The sequence below is a fragment of the Rattus norvegicus genome, chromosome 5 (assembly GCF_036323735.1).
Source record: "Rattus norvegicus strain BN/NHsdMcwi chromosome 5, GRCr8, whole genome shotgun sequence".
NCBI classification, from domain to species: domain Eukaryota; kingdom Metazoa; phylum Chordata; class Mammalia; order Rodentia; family Muridae; genus Rattus; species Rattus norvegicus.
In genome coordinates, this window is record NC_086023.1 from 131,226,595 (window position 1) to 131,248,453 (window position 21,859).

The 21,859-nt window shown below is 38.1% G+C and overlaps 1 protein-coding gene across 1 annotated transcript in view; it reads left to right on the forward strand.

Moving 5' to 3' along the window:
- Positions 1 to 21,859, forward strand: part of Agbl4 (AGBL carboxypeptidase 4) — a 1,279,356-nt gene that overhangs the window by 743,044 nt on the left and 514,453 nt on the right. Inside the window, 1 exon segment of the mRNA NM_001350232.2 lies at positions 2,585 to 2,801. Coding sequence (NP_001337161.1) covers positions 2,585 to 2,801 — 217 coding nt within the window.

Here is a 21,859-nt window from a genome sequence, read left to right on the forward strand (position 1 = left end):
TGTTCTTGCATCATCAATCAAATTGCAATTGTGGAGCACACACATTTTCTCTACTTCAACATCCCTCCTTAGATCTGTTACTCCCACTCTATTCTTGCCTTTTCAGTAGTGCCTTCTTGATAATCCTTTCCACCATTACCATTATCCTGTGGAACTCAGTCTCATAGTTAATAGTCTCATTCTTTTAAATTTCTATTTCCTTCACCTCTCTTTTGTTCACTTGGAACATGATACTTTATTATTTGATAGTAAAACCATCAACTGTAGTGTGACACTTTGAGTACAGTATTCATTTCTCATTCTCTTACATTCCATACATAGGAGCATCAGGTAATGTCTTTACTCCTTGCTTCCCACCCATTTTCCGTTACTACTCTGCCTCATCAGGAGTAACCCCAGCATTTCAATATAGGCAGATTCAGCCTAGCAATCTGGTTAGAATGAGTGTATGTGGAGTTTTCTTGAAGGTCTTATATGAAGATTATTTCCTCATATTCATTCTCTTGGAAGTAGGAAGTAAATGTATTGCTTTGGTGAATCTAAGCACAGCACTTTGCATCCTGATACCACCTCTGAACTTTATATGAAAATTCCAATTCCTTTGGCTTGAGGTGGATATTTCCACACTGTACTTAAGCACCTTCAAGTTCTCATCTTTCTTAGTTCCATGGCTTACCGTTTCAACCACTTGTTTTCTAATATAATCAACTATTTTAATATTTAATATATCCAGTAGAGTCATATATCTAAATATATGAGTAAACATCACTGCTATATTATCTCGGAACTTAAAAAAATCTCATACCTTCTTCCCTCACCTTAACCAGGTAATTCACCTTAGCAAAGCACAAAACATATTTGAATACTTGTCTTGTTTTCTTTTCCCAACGCTGTGATAAAGCACTCTGACACAAACAAGGGAGAAAAGGTTTAACTCTCAATCCAAAGTCATAGTCTGATATGGTATGGAAGTTCAGACATCAAGAATTGGAAGTAGGTTTTCCATTACATCTGCAGTCTGGAGAACAAAACAATGCACGCATGCATGCTTTCTGTACTCTTTAAATACTCCAAAATCTCTGGCCTAGAAGTGACGCAGTCACCTACAGTGATTGCGCACTTTCCACCTTGATTACTATACCCAAGATAATTCCTTCCAGAGATGTGCAGAGGCCCAAGTTTCCATGATATTCTAACTTCCGTCACGTTAACATTTTAACACTAATCATAATAAGGCTCATGGATCTGTCATTCAACAAATTTCCAGACTGCTCTGCGTGCAGCCACCACCATTCTTGATTTTCTTGATTTCACCTTCTTCACTCTCCTCCTCTGGCTTACACTCTTTCTGTTCCCCTTGATTCTTCTACTAAATCAAAGCCATAAGATGCACGTCTTATATTCTTCACCCAGTGTAGGCATTCTCCAAAATATCCTTTGTCTTAAAGATCTTCTAGATCAGTCTAGGTACATAAAACTTATATAGCAATCAATAAAAGAGCATGATCAACTATTAAATGTGTGAGTTGAATTATCCCATGGCTGCTACCACAAGATAATGGAAGAGGTACAGTTTTATCTGACTCTCTTTGAGTAGGAAGAAAAGAAATGTGCTGAAGTATTAAATTAAAAATTAGTCTTATATAGTACTCTGTTCAAAATATTATTAATAATTTAAAGTAATGTTGAATATTTTGTTTCTTTCTCTTGAGTATTCACAGTGCATATTAGTTTACTTTAAAAATGTGAGTTAGTCTTATAATAGAAAACAAATCCGAACTTCCTCAGAAAAATAGACTTCTACTCATTGATGTCTCAATGCCCTGGACTTTATTTTTCTTAAAGAACCTTTTGCCATCTGTTTTAGTAACTTTTCAATTTCTGTGACAAAACACCATAGGCAAGGAAACGTATAGAAGAGCGTTTTTAATTTGAGACTCAGAGTTCCATACAGTTAGAGTCTACAACCATCTTGGCAGGAAGCATGGCATCAGGCAGCCATGGAACTAGAAGAGGTGCTGATAGCTTACAACTTGTTCTATAAAGAGAAAACACAGAGAGAACTAACTACCAATGGCATGGGCTTTTGCAACCTCAAATCCTACCCTCAATGCTATACCAGCTCCAACAACTCTACACACCCTAACTCTTCCCAGACAGTTCTACCAACGTGGGATTTCTGAGGTACATTGTTATTCAAACGATCAGACTTTTTGTAACTATATTGTATATTCTTAAGTTTTGACTGTTTTCCTCTTATAATATTACTGATATTACTTGTCAAATTTGCTATTGTTATCTCCCAACCCTAACACAATGCCTAAGCATACAGGGATAACAAACTAGGGGTAGACAAATCTACAAAATTGGTTTGTCTTTGTTAATTTTGCATTTTCCAAACTATTGAGAAAGCAGAGCGCCAGCCTTTGACAACGTGCTTCCTTTTCCCCATATGTTTTTGACCCCGTGGAGCTTCATCATTCTCCCATTGCCATGACACCATTTTTCTAGACATTTTCCTAGACATTCACTCCCATTTGTTAACTTTAAGTCTTGAGTTACTGTCCTTGTTTGTATCTTCTAGGCAAAGGCTACCACCAAAAAATGTTTACTACTATCGCTGCCCAGACCACAGGAAGAATTATGTGATGTCCTTTGCATTCTGTTTCGACAGAGAAGATGATATTTACCAGTTTGCTTATTGCTACCCATATACATATACTCGCTTCCAGCACTACCTCGACAGCCTACAAAAGAAAAACATGGACTACTTCTTCCGGGAACAGCTTGGACAGAGTGTGGTAAGGCCAGAATCTAGCTTGGGGTGCCCATTTTGAAAAAGGCAACAATAAAGTGGGAACTCAGCAATGGAATTTTGTAGAGTATAAATTATGAAAATGGTGTTCTGTAGACTATATGCTCTGGAGTGTTTTCAAATTTTAAAATAATAAATAGAAATAAGCTTCAAATAATAATTCCATACCTAGAAATAATCATAAGGATTATTTTGGTGACTGTTTTTGAAAGTGTGATCCATTACTCCAAGGGCACCAGAGAGTAAGAGAGTAAGATTTGAGACAGATGGTCATCATAAGGAAGGAAACTGAAACAGCTCTCTTCAAAATGTTCTGGACACTCCCTGAGTCACTGAAAGAAGAGAAGGTGTCTACTGTGTGCTACAAAGGCACAAAAATGTTTCATGGTGGTAAACTTCTCAATGGGAATAAATTTGCTTCTTAGTGAATCCAGCTTACTTTGAGTATAGGATGGCAATCGGTATGGAATGCTGAGTAAATGTGCGTTTGTCTCTGTTCTGGGTCACTTCCCAAACTTACTTTTGTTCTATTGGTTTAAGTTCCTGGTCTAAAGATTTTAACATCCATTCCATATTTGTTTTTAACTGTTGGAATAGAAAGAACTAGGTGGTTATCTTAGTTGGGCTTTCTTTTTTATTGGTTATTTTATTTATTTACATTTCAAATGTTATTCCCCTTCCCAGTGTCCCCTCCACCAGCCCCCCCTCCTCCTCCCTCACCCTGCCTCTATGAGAGTGTTCCACAACCAACTAACCACTCCTGCCTCAGCAGCTAAGCATTGGCCTATCCTGGGTCAGCAAGCCTCCCCAGGACCAAGGGACTCCCCTTGCAGTGATGCCAGATAAGGCCATCCTCTGCTATATATCCAGCTGGAGCCATGGGTGACTCCATGTGTGCTCTTTGCTTGGTGGTTTAGTCCCTGGGTTCTTTCGGGGTTTGGTTGGTTGATATTGTTCTTCCTCTGCGGTTACAAACCCCTTTAGCTTCTACAGTCCTTGCCCTAACTTCCCTATTGGGGTTCCCATGCTCAGTCTAATGTTTGGCTGTGAGCATCTGCATCTGTATTTATCAGGTTCTGGAAGAGGCTCTCAGGGGAAAGCCATAGAGGCCCCTGTCAGTAAGCACTTCTTCGCATTAGCAATAGTGTCTGGGTTTGGTTTCAGCAGATGGGATGGGTGCCTACGTGGGGCAGTTTCTAGATGGCCTTTCATTCAGTTTCTGTGCCACTCTTTGTCCCTGCATCTCCTATTGACAGGAGGAATTCTGGATTAATATTTTTACAGTGGCCTCATCCCTCAACTGGGTGCAGCCTATCCACTGGATATGGTCCCTACAGATTATATCTCCTCTTTGTGGTATATTTTGGCTAAAGGTTTCCCTGTTGGATCCTGGGAACTTCTTGGGTCCCTGGCATTTGGGACTTTCTTGTAGCTACCCCCAGTTCTCTAACCCCCCACTGCTATACACCTACTTTCAAATTTCCCACCATCTGTTCTTGTCCTCATCTCCTCCCATATCTGACTGTCCCCCCTTTATCCCTTTCCCTCCTATCTCCCTCCCAGACACCTTTCTCCATCTACTTCTCAGAGTGTATTCTCTTCTCCCTACTGAGTAGTACTGTAGCATCCATACTTTGGTGTGATCTTCTTTCCTCTTCGGTTTCATAGTCTGTGAATTATATCATAGGTATTCTGAGCTTCTATTTGACAGAAGTGAGTACATACCAGGTGTGTTCTTTTGTGACTTGGTTATCTCACTCAGGATGACGTTTTTAGTTCTAGCCATTTGCCTAAGAATTTCATGAAATCATTGTTTTTAATAGCTGAGTAGTACTCCATAGTGTATATGTACCCCATTTTATGTATCCAGTCCTCTGTTGAGGGACTATTGGGTTCTTTCCAGCTTCTGGCTACTATAAATAAGGCTGCTATAAACACAGTAGATCATGTGTCCTTGTTACATGTTGGAGTATCTTTTGGGTATGTGCCTAGGAGTGGTACTGCTGGGTTTTGAAGTAGAACTATTTCCAATTTTCTGAGAACCTCCAGACTGATTTTCAAAGTGGTTTTATGAGCTTGCAATCCCACAGCAATGGAGGAATGTTCCCCTTTCTCTGCATCCTTGCTAGCATCTGCCATCACCTGAGTTTTTGATCTTAGCTATTCTGACTGGTGTGAGGTGGAATCTCAGGGTTCTTTTGATTTGCATTTCCATGATGACTAAGGATGTCAAACATTTCTTTAAGTGCTTCTCAGCCATTTGAGATTTCTCAATTAATAATTCTCTGTTTAGCTCTTGACCATATTTTTTAATAGGGTTATTTGATTCTCTGGAGTCTTGAGTTCTTTGTATATTTTGGATATTAGCCCTTTATCAGATGTAATGTTCGTAAAGATCTTTTCCCAAGTTGTGATTGCCATATTAGAATATTGACAGTGTCCTTCACATTACAGAACATTTTCAATTTTATGAGATCCTATTTCTCAATTCTTGATCTTAGAGCATAAGATATTCACATTCTGTTCAGGAAAATTTCCCCTGTGCCAATGTGTCCGAGGTTCTTTCCCATTTTCTCTTCTATTAGATTCATTGTATCTGGTTTTGTGTGGTGCTCTTTGATTCACTTGGATTGGAGCTTTGTATAAGGATGTAAGAATGGGTCAATTTGCATTCTTCTACATTCTAACTGCCAGGTTTGAACCAACACCGTTGGTTATAAATGCAATCTTTTCTCCACTGGATGGTTTTGGCTCTTTTGTCAAAGATCAAGTGACCATAGGTGTGTGAGTTCATTTCTGGGTCTTCAGTTCTATTCCATTGTTCTACCTGTCTGTCTCCGTGCCAATACCATGCGGTTTTTAAGACTGTTGCTTTATAAAATAGCTTGAGGTCAAGAAGAGTGATTCCCCCCAGAAGTTCTTTTATTGTTTTGAATGATTTTTGATAGCCTGGGTTTTTTTGCTATCCTAACTCTATGAAGAATTGAGTTGGAATTTTGATGGGGATTGCATTGAATCTGTAGTTTGTGTTAGGTAAGACAGCCATTTTTACTACGTTAATCCTGCCAATCCCTGAGCATGGGAGATCTTTTCATCTACTGAGGTCTTCTTCAATTTCTTTCTTCAGAGACATGAAGTTCTTGTCATCCAAAGCTTTCACTTTCTTGATTAGCGTCACACCAACATGTTTCATATTATTTGTGACTATTATAAAGGGTGTCGTTTCCCTAATTTCTTTCTCAGCTGGCTTATCCGTTGAGTAGAGGAAAGCTACTGATTTGTTTGAGTTAACTTTGTATCCAGCCACTTTGCTGAAGTGGATTATCAGCTCTAGTTGTTCTCTTGTGGAACTTTTTGGAGTTCTTAAGTATACTAGCATCTGCAAATAGCAATGTCTTGACTTCCTCCTTTCCAATTTGTATTCCTTTGATCTCCTTTTGTTGCCTAATTTCTCTGGCTAGAACTTCAAGTACTAATAGGAGAAGAGTGGGCAGCCTTGTCTTGTTCCAGATGCTAGTGGGATTGCTTCAAGTTTCTTGCCATTTAGCTTGATGTTGGCTATTGGTCTGCTGTATATTGCTTTTATTATATTTACAAATGGACCTGAATTCTTATTGTCTCCAATACTTTTTAGCCTGGCGGGTTGTTGTATTTTGTCAAAGGCTTTTTCAGCATGTAATGAGATGATCTTGGGGTTTTCTTCTTTGACTTTGTTTATATAGTGGATTACATTGATGGATTTCTGTATATTGAACCATCCCTGCATCTCTGGGATGAAGCCTACTTGAACATAGTGAATGATCATGCTGATGTATTCTTGGATTTGGTTTGCAAGAATTTTATTGAGTATTTTTGCATCAATATTCATGAGGTCTAAAGTTCTCTTTCTTTTTGGATCTTTGTGCGGTTTAGGTATTAGTATAAATGTGACTTCATAAAATGTCTTAGTGTTCCTTCTGTTTATATTTTATGAAATAGTTTGAAAAGTATTGGTATTATGTCTTCTTTGAAGGTCTAATAGAATTCTACACTAAAACTATATGGTCCTGGGGATTTTTTGGTTGGGAGACTTTTAATGACTGCTTCTATTTCCTTAGGGGTAATGGTATTGTTCAGATGGTTTATCTGATCCTGATTTAACTTTGGTTAGTATCTGTTTATAAAATCATCCACTTCATGTCCAGTTTTGCTGAATATAGGTTTTGTTGTAGGATCTGATAATTTTTTGAATTTCTTAAGTTTCTGTTGTTTTGTCTCCATTTTTAATTTCTGATTTTGTTAACTTCCAAACTGTTTGTGTGCTCTCTGGTTAGTGTGGCAAAGAGTTTATCTATCTTGTTGATTTTCTCAAAGAACCAGCTCCTGGTTTGGTTTATTCTTTTTATAGTACTCTTTGTTCTACATGATTGATTTCAACCCTGAGTTTGATTATTTCCTGCCATCTACTCCTCTTTGTTGTATTTGCTTCTTTTTGTTCTAGAGCTTTTAGATGTACTGTTAAGCTGATCATGTATGCTTTCTCTAGTTTCTTTGTGGATGCACTCAGAGCTGTGAGTTTTCCTCTTACTACTCCTTTAATTGTGTCACATAAGTTTGGGTATGTTGTCCCTCCATTTTCCTTAAATTCCAAGAGTCTTTAATTTCTTTCTTTACTTCTTCCCTGACAAAGTTATCATTGAGTTCAGCTTCCATGTGTAAGTGAACTTCATGGCTTTCGTTGTTGTTTTTGAAGACCAGCCTTAGTCTGTGGTTATCTGATAGAATGCATGGGATTATTTCAACCTTCTTTTATCTGTCGAGGCCTGTTTTGTATCTTATTATATGGTCAATTTTGAAGGAGGTACTGTGAGGAGCTGAGAAGGTATATTCTTTTATTTTAGGATAAAATGTTCTGTAAACATCTGTTAAGTCCATCTTTTTCATATCTTCTGTTAGTTTCACTGTTTGTTTGTTTAGTTTCTGTTTCCATGATCTGTCCATTGATGAGAGTGGGGTGTTGAAGTCTCCAACTATTAGTGTGTGAGCTTCAATGTGTGCTTTGAGTTTCAGTAATGCTTGTTTGTTTTTCTTTTCCTTTTCCTTTTTTTAAACATATGTGAGTGCCCTTGTATTTGGGGCAATCTAGTTTAAAATTGAAAGTTTCTCTTGGTGGATTTTTCCATGAATGAGTATGTAGTGTCATTTCCCATCTTTATCGATAACTCTTGGTTGAAAGTCTATTTTATTGGATGCTAGAATTGCTACTCCAGCTTGTTTCTTGAGACCATTTTCCTGAAAAAAAATTTTTCCAGCCTTTTAATTTGGGTTAATGCCTGTCTTTGTTACTGAAATGTGTTTCCATGTGCAACAAAATGTTGGGTACTATTTTCATATCCAGCTTTCTAGTCTATGTCTTTTTATTGGGGAATTGAGTCCATTGATGTTGAGAGATAATAAGGACCAATGATTGTTGCTTCCTGTTATTTTTGTGGTTAGAGGTGGAATTATGCTTGTGTGGTTCTCTTCTTTTATGAGAAGATTAGTTTCTTGCTTTTCTGGGTGTAGTTTCTCTCATTATGTTGGAATTTTCATTCTGTTATCCTCTGTATTGCTGGATTGGGGGAAAGATATTTTTTAAATTTGGTTTTGTCCTGGAATGTCTTGGTTTCTCCCTCTATGGTAATTGAGAGTTTTGCTGGACATAATAGACTGGGATGGCATTTTTGTTCTCTTTGGGTCTGTATGACATCTGCCCAAGGTCTTCTGGCTTTTATAGTCTCTATTGAGAAGTTTCATGTAATCTTGATGTGTCTCCCTTTATATGTTACTTGACATTTTCTCCTTACCACTTTGAATATTCTTTCTTTGTTCTGTGCATTTTGTGTTTTAATTATTATGTGATGGGAGGAATTTCTTCTCTTGTCCCACCTGTTTCATGTCTTGTAGGCTTCTTGTATGTTTTTGGGCATCTCATTTTTAGGTTAGGGAACTTTTCTTCTATAATTTATTGAAGTTGCTAGCTGGCCCTTTGATTTGGGAATCTTCACTCTCTTATATACCTATTATTCTTAGGTTCTGTCTTTTCATTGTGTCCTGGATTTCTTAAATATTTTGAGTTAGGATCTTTTTGCCTTTCATATTTTCTTTGACTGTTGTGTCAATGTCTTCTAGGGTATGTTTTACATCTGAGATTCTCTCTTCTATCTCTTGTATTCTGTTGGTGATGCTTGCATTTGTGACTGACTCCTGATCTCTTTCCTATGTCCTGCCAAGACTGAACCCCCAGTGAACGTGATTGTTGGGAGGAGGGCGGTAATGGGGGCAGGATGGGGAGGGGAACACCAATATAGAAGGGGAGGGGGAGGAACCACTGTGTTTCTACCATTAATCATACTGTTGTATATAGCATGACTGCATGTACTCTTCATTCTAATACCTCTTTGGTGTCCCACTGAGGCTCCTTATTGGGCAACCCAACCGTTGGTAAGAAATCCCATTGATGTGTCCCCATGCAGAACATACTTTCCAGGAAAACTTAAAAGTGAAAAAGGGTAGGTAGTGAATGTAGAGGAAAAAGAACAAATTAGAAACACTTAATCCTGATAGCAATATATTACTAGAGACTGGGATTATTTGAAATGAAACTGTTAGAGAAAATCTAATATAAATGTTTATCAAACATATGAACTGGTAGATAATTTTAAAAAATAAATTTCCCATTAATATTTATGCACTTAAGAAAAAAGGAACTTTTATTTCTCTCATTTACCCAGCAGGATATTGAGTGAATGATTGCATTTATGAAGGAATAAATTAAGATACAAGTTTAATTAGAGCAGGGGCTGTCTCTAATTCTGTTGCCTGCCTTTGTATCCCTTTTCTATAGCTGAGTTGCCTTCTCTGGCCTCAGTGAGAGAGGATGCATCCTGCTGGGACTTGATGTACCAGGGTGGACTGTTACCCATTTCCCTGAGGAAAAGGGGATGGGAAACTGGGGTAGGGGTGTGAGGATAGGACTGGGAACAGAGAAGGGAGAGGACTAGGATCAGGCTTTAAAGTGAATAAATTAATTAATGAGGAAAAGTATGTAAACTAAAAATATAGGAATAAAAAAGATACATGTTTAAGAGTATTACTAAGTGCGGGGCTGGGGACTTAGCTCAGTGGTAGAGCGCTTACCTAGGAAGCGCAAGGCCCTGGGTTCGGTCCCCAGCTCCGAAAAAAAAAAAGAACCAAAAAAAAAAAAAAAAAGAGTATTACTAAGTGCTGCAAACAGCAGGCCACTTTTAAGACAGGCAATAAAATAAGTTAAGCTTCTGATAATAGATATCTAAAATAATAGCAAAAATAATATCTTAAACAAGATAGAAGTTAATTTCTTTTTCTCTTTTACTATTTTATACAATATATTTTAATAATTAGAAATTTATTTTCTCCGCCTAAGTCTGGATGCTAGCAATCTACCGCAGATACTGTATCTGTGCTCCTTGAAAGCCTCAGGGAGTCATGTTCCTACAGCTTTCTCTCTCTGCCATCCATGGGAAGTGGTCTTCAACATCATTATCAGATATTGGAATTCCACATTGCATCTATGTTCTAGGCATAAGAATAAAAGGAATGAGTGAAGAAAATGTAAATATATAACATGTCATTCAGTAGAATTCCCACCCATATTTCAGTAAAATAAGGGTTTGAAATGTAGTCTTTGTTCTTAGAAGCCTTGTTCTGTCTAATAATTGGTTAAGAAAGATAATTGATATTGAGGGGCAGCTGAGGTCTCTGCCACAGAAAGCCTCAATTCTGCTCCTTCCTCTAACATCACATGGCTTGTATGTTGTCTCTTTTCTTTGGGTGCTTTTCATTCTTACTATAAAGCAAAAAATGGAGTTGAATAAAGAGTTTCATTCTTTAAGTTTCTCATAGAAAGATGGAAAAGTGTTTTAGATGCCATGAGAGACATGGTCGGGACATCTGAGAATGCTGTACAAGCCTCAGTTTGTTTTCAGAAGTTAATGTATTCTGTACCATAGAAACTATACATGCCCAAATATATGTAAGCCAGATAATCAAAGATGTGAATTATTTATTTAAAGAGTTAATGTTTAGAATAAACAGCATGCAGAATACAAGCTTTAACTTGTGTACTGAGAGATGAATAAGGTTACTGAGTACAAAGCTGAGACTAATGTTACCCAGGAAACAGAGGGCCAGAGTCATTACACAGTCATATTTAGTTAGATAACTGGCTTGTTTGGCATACGGAATTCTTGGAAGATTAAGGTAGACAGGAGTATTGAAGTTAATATCCTGGAAAATCTTCACTGTCCTATTGGTTATATTCTGCTTCCACATATTGGATCGTTCCCTTTGTGTGGACAATCCTAATTATTTCTCAGAGTAGCTCATGGAGTAGGAAAAATTTCCCAATGGATGAAATAAAGCTACAAAAAGTAATTTCTTTTACTCAGGTCCATGTATGAGGTTCAAGATTTAAACTGAGTCTTTAATTCTAATACTCATCCCCGCCCCTCTAATAAGCACATTGAGAATAGTCTCAAGAAAGGAAAGCTGATGAATGGTCAAGGTCCACTGTTCCATATGAAACATATGTGCCACATGAACTCTGTGAGTCTGTTCAATCCTCAGAGTTGAGTCTCAAACCAGATACTAAGGTTATTTTGGGGGGGCTTTCTGGCATACTTCTGCAGGCCAAACAACTCTTGGTTTGGGTTACAAGGTATTTATTATGGTTGGTGTGTAAGGTACCACCATAATTAGTTAATCCTTATCCCAATTTGGAAGGCAGATAATTATAAGTGGGGATACCAATATGGAGTCTGACATCACAGGCAAAAAGAGAGATTATATTTTATTGCCAGGATTATTCCATATCATGACTATAGCTGTAACCAACCCTTTTGAGTTATGGCAAATGACATTTTACTTTGCTACTCCTCAGTAGTCCCTGGTAATACAATCAAGCAAAACAACATAAAAACAAAGACATCCTGGGAAATCTCTTTTGTGGATATTTTATATTACATTTTTCTGTATACACAGAAAAAGATCTACCCATTGTAAAGATAAAATTATATAATTTTGAGCAAATTTTAAGAGCTGAATAAATATTACAATATAGTTTTTGAATATTTCTATAGCCTCAGAAAGATCTCTGGATAGTCTCCACTTTTGGCCATAGTAGAAACTGTAAATTCATTATTTCTGAATATTTCACATAAATGGTATCATATAGTAATCATCTTTTTGTTTTGAATATTTCTCTTAGTATTGAATACATGCTGAAGCATATTCATTGATTGATTTTAGCATTACTTGTGACTGTCCACAGCAATAGTTTACTCTTAGTAGTTGCTGGCTCTGGGCAGATCTTAGGGTCATCCTGGATTCTGTAGTTAAGTTCTTTCATGGTTTAATGGGTTTTCTATGGGTTTTCTGGGTTTCTAACCAGAATATTCCAGCTTTCCAATTTTGTCCCAAGGTATCCTAAAGCCCTCTGCTATTCTTAAAATCATATCAAGGTAGCCAAGATCTTTCCTCCTATTGATGCAGATCTCCTGTCAGCCTAGATTCTCCAGTTCATAGGCTAACACTTGTAATGGGTTTATTTAAGGGGTACTAGATTTTTATTATTTATTGTACTAGATTTTGCCTTGTATCCCCAGGTAGGTTCACAAACATACTTGATCTATAGTTAATAATTTATATTATAGAGTCACTTGAACTTATTAGGAAAATTAAATGGATAATTAACAAAGAGTCTAACACAATGCTAGCACTCCACAAATAAAGAATTATAGCATATAAATTCCATGTGTATATTTTTCTCAGAGTTATATTTAGAGTATTATTCAATAGATTTTTCCATTTAGACTTGCTTATATTTCAGGAAAACTAAGCTCCTGAAGTGGTGGAAACTAAAGAAGAAGTTAGAGACTGAGAAAAACATCCTAAAATTTATCAAGGCAGGAGCACAAATTCCTGTTCATCACTAGCTGTTGTCGGTCCTGGATTTCAGCACCCTCCCCCCATTAACCAAAGAAGCCAAATAGACAGCAATTATATCTCTGTTACAAAGAGAAACTGCTATACTCAGAGTCTTTCTTTGCTTTTGCAAATACATATCATTCCAGAAACTAAAGCAAACACTTCCTACTCTTTCTGTCTTGGTTCATATTAATTTATTACATGCTATATTATCAATTTCTAAATTATTTAATTCCATCCTCCAATATCATTACATTTGCTGGCTTATTTACCATAGCATTACATTAAAACATAGTTGTTTTGTTATCAAGAGAATAGAGGTTTCCAATATTTCTCCTATATTAAAAAGGATAATAACAAAATATTAATATGCACCACAACTGTTGAATCAAACTCATAATTCTTATTCAGTAATATTCATACATATTTTAATGTTTCCTTTGTCTAACTAGGTCACAAGAACATTACAGTCTTGATATTGTTTGTCCAAACTGCCATTCCATAAGGGTGACAGGGAGCCAGGTGGCTGAGGGTTTTCAGCACTCTCTTCCATTCATGATCCCTAAACTATAGACAGCAGAAGTCGTTAAATTTGGTCTGGGGCAGGGACTAAGATGAGTCTTCTAGCAGTAACTTTCCTTTCTAGCTGAAGAAGACAGGAGCTAAGGACAGAGGTGTGTGAACCAAAGGAGCAGAACTTTGGTTAGTGATTGGGTCTCTCCTGCTCCTCACTGAAACAAAGAGACACACATTTTAGCCAAACTGTATAGCTTTTTCTCTTTTATTACTGTGATGAGATACCATAGCTAGGAGACTCCTAAAGTATAGAAATTAATTTTTTGCCATTCTAGAGAATCAAATCTCTGAGGCCAAGATGCCAGCCTGACCGGATTCTCTTAAAAGTCTTCTTCCAGATTGTAAACTGCTAATTTCTTTTCTTTTTAAATGGGGTTCAAGTTAACTACCTTGCTTAAACTCAAGTCTGAATAACCAGAACCAGAATTTGATGGTTTGTACCTAGTTTTTTTTCTGACTTTAACTCTCTCTCTCTCTCTCTCTCTCTCTCTCTCTCTCTCTCTCTCTCTCTCTCTCTCTCTCTCTTCTCTCTTTCTCTCTGCCACATAAGTGATTGTGTCATTAACCTGGTCAAAAAGCTTAAGACTTTTAGCTACCTTTTTGCACCTTTGCCTCATGAACCAGGGCTGTAGGCCATCTTCTATTTCAGAATTTTCTTTTGCCCCCATATTTGAGGAACTGGACAATAAAGTAACAGTTGATGATACAAGGAAAGGCACCCCAGCTTTCCAGGTGCTCTTAGACTTGGTCCTCATTGTGTGCTCTGGCTACCCCTCAGTTGTCTCTAAGTGAGTGAAGCTCATCTCCCTGCCCTTTCTTCTGACTCATGCTTAGGGTTAGGAAGTCTTCCTCTTCTAAGAAGTCCTTCCATGCAACCTGAGGAGCTGAATGTGGTCAGAAGACTGATGGCTGTGTTTTATTTACTAAGCTCTCCCTCAAGATAATACCTAGACCTTTGCTTCCCCAGCACTGTTCTGCTCAGAGAAAATCTATTTTTTTCTGATCATTTCCCCAATACAAATATATAGTCCAGCTTAGACAGATAATCACATGCTGAGTGTGCCTGCAAAATGGCTCCTACTTTAAAATGGAGACAGTGGCTGATGTTCTGTAGAACCCGTTGTACACCTAAGAAGTGATGGATCTGTATAAACATGTCTGCATTTTATTTGAAAACTCAAAATTCCTTACCCAATGACCAGGCATTTTTATTAATATGACTAGTATTTACAATGTTGACAACTGCAGACACAATCATTTCAACAATTGCCCTATTCCCAGTACAGTATTTACAATCAGGTTGATCAACGTTTGAATCCCACCAGAATTGTTACAACAGTACAGGGAACCATTCAATGTCAAGCCTAGCAAATTACTTCATATTACTTAGTCTGTTTTTTGATCGGGTCTTAGGGAACATAAATCTTCCTTTTCTGAGCATATTATAGAGTAGCATAAATCAAAATAACATCCTTTGAGCACATTGCAGTAGCTAAGCTGATGATATATATTTTCTGATATAACTGTCATGACAACTTTTGAAGTCTGTCCGGTTTATTTACTTAAATATTTGAATATAAGTATAGACAGATTAATTTACCTAAAGAAGTACAGAGCTAATGAGTGACAATGATTGTATTTTGGATCTGAACCTAAACAATTTACCTCAAAAGCCTGTGATTATTTAAAAAATGAATAAAATTAATCCTTTATTGCTTCCATGACAATACATTCTCAATTAATATCTACAGTTAAAAGTATATTTTATTTATAAAGATTTATATGAATGCAAAATGATGGCATTGTGCTATCTTTTACTTCCTTACTTTGTAAGAACACCTAAAAGGCTGTGTTTCTCAGAAAAGACCATGAGAGTTAGTATTTATCTGGCTATCTTGATCAGAGTACACAACAGGATTTGACAGTCTAGGTGTCTGTTATTTTAACAGACTTAAACTATTCACCTAAAATGTAAATACTGATTATATTGACCAAAAAAATAAATAAATGGGAAAACATCTTCTCACTTCCCTTGCTGTGAGTCAGCCAGGTCTCAGAAGCAAAACTGCTTTCCCTGAAGTGGGGGCTCCTCTCAAAGATGTTCATAAGGGGAGGGCTGAAGAAGTAAGGAGGTCTCATCGTTCCAAGATGCTTACTATCTGAAGCCTGTGGCTCTCTTAAGAAAATAATTTTCTCCCATTAGGCATATAACCAACCCCTGATCTAACGGCAGTGCTTTTCCACACCAACCAAGTGAGCAGCTATCCTGCAAGCACAGACTTTTCCTCAACCCCTGAGCACTGACTGTTTTCATAGCAGCCTATTCTAGTAGGATCAACTTGTGCTTCCCACTCTTCTTTGTTATGAGCCAGAAATGGGGTCATTATTGACAGGTCTTATAATTATAGCATTACTCTTCTTCCTTTCCTCCCACCAATTCCATCATGTTCCTTCCCAAAGTAATGCTTTCCTTTGTTTGTTACGTGTGTGTGTGTGTGTGTGTGTGTGTGTGTGTGTGTGTGTGTGTAACCATATATATGTCATACACATATGAACATATCAAGACAACTTGCTTGGTTGTGCACATATATGGTTACAGACAAAATGCAGGTGGGAAGATTGGGAAGAAGCATGAAATGTGCCAGTTCTTAGAGAAGTTATCCATGGTTCCATAGGAAGTTACAAAGGATTGCCATGTGACTCTGAAACCCCAACCATGTGTGTAGAGCCATGAAAATTGGAGATGGAAAGACTATTGTGTGAATATTCTTAGAAGCATGGATCATACTTCTCAGAAAGTGTAAGCATGTCCTATATTATAACAATAAATGGACAAATAAAACATTGTGCTGGGGTGTGGGCAAGTAAAATAAAGTGTTGAGTGGGGTTAGGTTTTGATGCTTGAAAAAAGGACAATATTCTCAACAAAATAATGCTGATTACATGGCCATGATGCTATGAATGTGACCAGTAACACTGATGGAATCACTTATGCTACATGTAATTTAATAAAGTTTCTAAAATGAAAAAATAGTGAAGATGAGAGGCTGGATGCTAAAGAAATCCATTAGAGTTCTTCTGGCTTCCCGAAGGTCAGAAAAATGTGAAGAGAACTTTGCATTCATTGGGCATATCTGAAGTGCGCCAAGTGTGGTTTGCATGCACAATCCCATTTAAACTCTCAATATTATTCTAAAACAAAAATAGGAATCTGGGGGAGAGGGTAGTAAGGGGAGGAGGATGGGGAGGGGAAACCCCATGTCGAAGGGGAGGGGGAAGGGTTAGGGGGAATGTTTGCTTGGAAACCGGGAAAGGTAATAACAATTGAAATGTAAATAAGAAATAACCAATTTAATAAAGATGGAGAAAGAGAAAAAATAGGAATCTGAGCTTCAAAAACGTTAAGTGATTTTTTTTAGTATTATGTAGTTGTTGACTATTAATATAATTTGGGTTCATTAAACACCTAGTTTTGGACATTCACTGGTATAACACTACTAGAAATCATCTGAAACTACAAGTCCTGGGTAGACTATTTCTTACCATGATACAAAACAAAGATTCACTACCTGAAATTCAAAATTGTGTTCAAATGGATGGCATAGTTCTCTAATACTAGATGTCAAAAGCAGTGTATTAAAGGTGGCAAGTGTGATCACTTTGCTGGGAAGAAGATTCTTAGCTACTAAGAGGTTCTTGGGGTGTCTACGGCTGTTTATTGATTAAAATCCACTACTTTCTAGCTGATATTGAGTTTTACCTTTCCTTCAATGTCCAATCCTGAGATTGCTACTTGTCATCAAAGGGATATTAAATGTATTTCAAAGACTTTAGAACTGTGAGACAACAGCTCTTGACACCATCCCAAGCCTTGCCACTCAATTTCAGTATGGGCTTCACAAGGCTTTCTCTCACTAAGCTTTGTGTGCCTTGACTCTGTAAGTGACTATGTGATCTTAGGACAGTGTCTGTCACATGGACCACAGAACACAGGGCAGGTCTGAGGCACTTGGTGGGCTCAAGTGGCAGTGTAGAGTGAGAGGCACTGAGACTGCTGTCGGCAGGCAGGAGGCAGATCACTGCTGTCAGTGTTCAGAAACAGCCTGTTTGCTCAGCCAGTGTGTGTCATGAATAATTCTCTCAGATCCTGAAGCTTTAGATGGACAGCCTCGAAGGTCAAGTCCTCTGACATTCCAGTCAGAAGATAGGCCTCTTGATGCTGAGTCCTGTCACCTGTGTCTTTAACATGAGTCTGTCCCCAACTAGAATGTGCTTTCTTTCTCTTGCAATGTCAAGATGCCTGAGCTCTCAAGTGACTGAATCGGTACTAAATATTTAATGCGCAAGGCCTGCCTTCTCAGGGCCTTTGATCTAAAACTTCTTAAAAACATCTTTAAAACCCTTCAGAAACTGGTTAGTATTTCATTACAGTCACTTAAAATAGATTTATTTTATCAAAACATCCTGCCAGAAACCCTGAAACTGGGATGAGTAACCCCACACAATTTTGACAGGACTGCCTGCCTCCATTAGGCACCCACCGTCTCTGGGCAGCCCCACCACTTACCAAGGGTATAGGCTGTCACAGGCTTGCCCACGATGGATCTAGAGCTGTGAACAAAGAGGTGGCAAGACTTGTCAGATGCCCGGGGAAGCTGCATCTCTAACATGAGAATAGTGGAGAGTTGCTGAGTGTGTCACAAGCCAGGACCTTATCTTGGAGCCTCACTCCTTGACTCCTATGCAGTCTTCATAGCAGCCCCCAGAGGAATGTGCTAGTGTCTCTTGTGACCACCAGGAAACTGAGACTCAGAGGCAGGTGTGCCCCACTCAAGGTCACAGGATAGAAATAAGACGAAGGCTCCCTTCAAACTGAGAGCCTGGATTATTTTTGTTGGTTTGTTTGTTTGTTTGTTTGTCTTTTCCCTCAATCTTGACATTGGCCATTTCACTAAACACTGCTTCTTTTTTTTAAGAAAAAATGAAAAATAATATTTTGGTAATCCCAAGTGGTCAGCCCTAAACACATATATAGTATGTATAGTGAGAAACACTAGAAAGACCAGGTAGGTTGTATGCTTGTGGGTACATGTGTGAATAAAATATGCAACAATAATAATTAAAGAATAAGTGACTGATCAACAGTCTGCTATGATTCAGGAATGATTTCCATGCTACCTTCCCAAAATATACTGGCCTTCATAGAAGAATATCTTCTCATTCCATTTTTAAACTCAGTTTAGCTTTGTACTATGTGCATGGAAACAGAGGAAAAAATGGAGTGGCATAAAATAAGGAAAACCACGTCCTCAAGGATCTTTTAAATATTAGAGGAAGACAAGACTTTTAACACTTATTGTCCAAATGTGTTAGAGCAATAAAAACTCAATAAATTACAAAAGATGATGAGATAGGATGGACAAGACACTCAGAAGCAGTTCACAGGAGAAAGTAGTGAGGTTAAAACTCCAAGGACAATAGAGTAATCAATGTTTTAAATAATGAGAGATCTGAAAACCATCTAGCTCTAAATTGTGAGGCAGGATTAGAAAGAGGAAAGGACTTACTCTGAGCTTTTAGCTTAGAACATAGCAGGACCCTGTGTCCTGACTTGCAGTATGGGGCTTTGTGTGTTACTTCCCACTGGAAGCCACTGGGACATTTACTAGAACTTCCCCTTGGATATGGGAGTGGGAAATAGCAAATGGAAAACAGAACAAGGAGAGGGAGAACAACATATGTTACAGATAGGACATGGAGGAGACTGAGAAATATCTTCTTTGGCAGGAGACATGAAGTCTGTGACCTTTTGAAATTAGAGGATTGGCTGGTTTTACAAAGCCACCTTCCTTTCAGCTTTGTAGAATGAAAGGGACTCCTCCAAGAGTGTTTGTTTGCTATTGTTTTCTGGGTCATAAAGACCCTCAGTGCCCTTTACAAAGCTTTGCTTCTACAGTGACCACCTTCTCATTAGCATTCCTGAGCATCCTCCCATGTTGCTAAGTGCTCTGCAATGAACACAGGACAGTAAAGGAGAGAGCAAGCTTGTTAAGCCACATTCCTAGAGAGTTTCTTGGATACTCCCAAGATACCAAAAGAACATCATGTTTGCGAAGCGTTTCAGCTTCAAAAAATTACCCTCTTTCTTCTTTGCTGCCATATGCCCTTCCTCCGACTCAGCCAGAGACCCCTAGACTGTTTGCCAGAATCCATGTATTGGGATTGAGGAGAGTGTCCACCTGGAAAGATCAGATGGAGTGGTTGAATTTAAGGTAGAGGTCAGATGGTTCCTGCTGATGAAACACATGTCAGTAGGTACTACTGGAGTTTCAGGGATTCTCCTCTAGGAATAAGCCTGTTTAAGTCTCCTCTAGGAATAAGAGTTTAAGTCATCCTACAAAATTAATTGGAACATCTCTCTGTCTCTCTGTCTTTGCCTCTCTGTCTCTGTCTCTCTGTCTCTGTCTCTCTGTCTCTGTCTCTCTGTCTCTCTGTCTCTCTCTGTCTCTCTCTGTCTCTCTGTCTCTCTCTCTCTCTCTCTCTCTCTCTCTCTCTCTCTCTCTCTCTCTCTCTCCCCTTAATCTTTCAAGAATTGCATCTCTTATGTTAGGTATCTTTCATATAGAAAGTATTTATTCTTTCTCTCATGTCTCTTTCTACCTATGCATCTCTGATTCTGCCTTTCTAAAAACTCTTTTGTCTCTCAGACATGCACTCAAGCATGCACACACACACACACACACACAAACACACACACACAAACACACACACACACACACACACACACACACACACACACACACACTCAAAATAGACTTTTTTGGTCTTCTCCCTTTCCTAGTCTGTGTCTCTCTGTATATGTACTTATCTCTTTTCCCTACAGTCAGTATTCCTGGCTATTGGATTCAGATTTTTGTCATTCTTTCTGGGAAAAAAATCTGTGAATACCATCCCTACTGATAGAAAGGATCACAATTACATCCCTTTTAATTGGCCTGCATTTTAAACCACCACTTTATTGAAAGCTTCCTTCTTGACTTACAGTTCATTTTTAGAATCACAAATCAATGTGGCTTTCAGTTTTGTATTTTTGATGTATGCTTTGCAATTACCAGGAGATGAATGATATAGATTTCATACTAATTATCTATGGCTCATTCTTTATAAACCACTCCCCTTGTAAACAGAGACTCCAAAGCCTGTGGCACTGGTTCAGGTTTTGGCTTTGCCTCCTCCCATTTCCATGTCCCACATTATTATCCTGGATGATTTCAGCTACAACATGAAAGACAATGTTTATGAAATGACTTGCTCCAAATGACACTCTTGTTTTCCCTCATCACTGTGAGATATATGATATTCCATTCAAAAGAATCTGTTCACTGTACTCCTAGATTTCTAGGAGTTGGGGGTGATCAGGGTATGTTTGATACATATATGTGTATATATGGTGCAGTGTGTATGACTGTGTGAGGGGTTGGGTGTGAGCCTGTGTTTGTGTGTGTGTTCTCCTGTCTTTTCTGGGGTCAAACACTCTTTAAGAATTTTGCTATTCATGCTTAAAGATGAATTTCCCTCACTTATAACTCAATTTTCTATGCAAGCAGATATAGACCCTTCTTCCTTTTCTTTTCCCTCTTTTTTTTTGAACATTCTCTTTGAGACAGCACATATGTTAGGGGTCAAATTATATGTTAATGGTCAAACTTCATTCAGCAAGTTTGGACCAATTCTGTAAGTGATGCTTTTTTATGCATCATCTCATTTTATTTAACTGCATTCTAGTTGATAATTTAAAACATCATTCCTCTCATATGTTTGCCATATTTGTGGTATTAAAGAGAACTCTCAGTCATGACTTCTGTCATTAATGGTCTGTGTTCTCATTTCATGTGTTCAACAATGGAAATCTGGCAATTAGATTTCTTACGCTCATATTGAGAATGAAAAACATTTTATGAGGTCCTGTTCGCCGATTCTTGATCTTAGAGCATAAGCCATTGGTGTTCTCTTCAGGAAAATTTCCCCTGTGCCTATGTGTTCAAGACTCTTCCCCACTTTTTCTTCTACAAGTTTCAGTATATCTGGTTTTATGTGGAGGTCTTTGATACACTTAGACTTGAGTTTGTCTGAAGTTCGGAATACCCAAGATACAATACATAGGTCACATGAAGCTCAAGAAGAAGGAAGACCAAAGTGTGGATGTTTCAGTCCTTCTTAGAAGGGGGAACAAAATGTTCACAGGAGGAAATATGGAGACAAAGTTTGGGGCAGACACTGAAGGAGAGACCATCCAGAGACTACCCTACCTGGGGATCCATCCCATATACAGGTACCAAACCCAGACAATATTGCAGATGCCAAGAAGTGCATGTTGATAGGAGCCTCATATAGCTATCTCCTGAGAGGTTCTGCCAGAATCTGACAAATACAGAGGCAGATGCTCACAGCCAACCATTAATGAGAATGGGGTACCCAATGAAG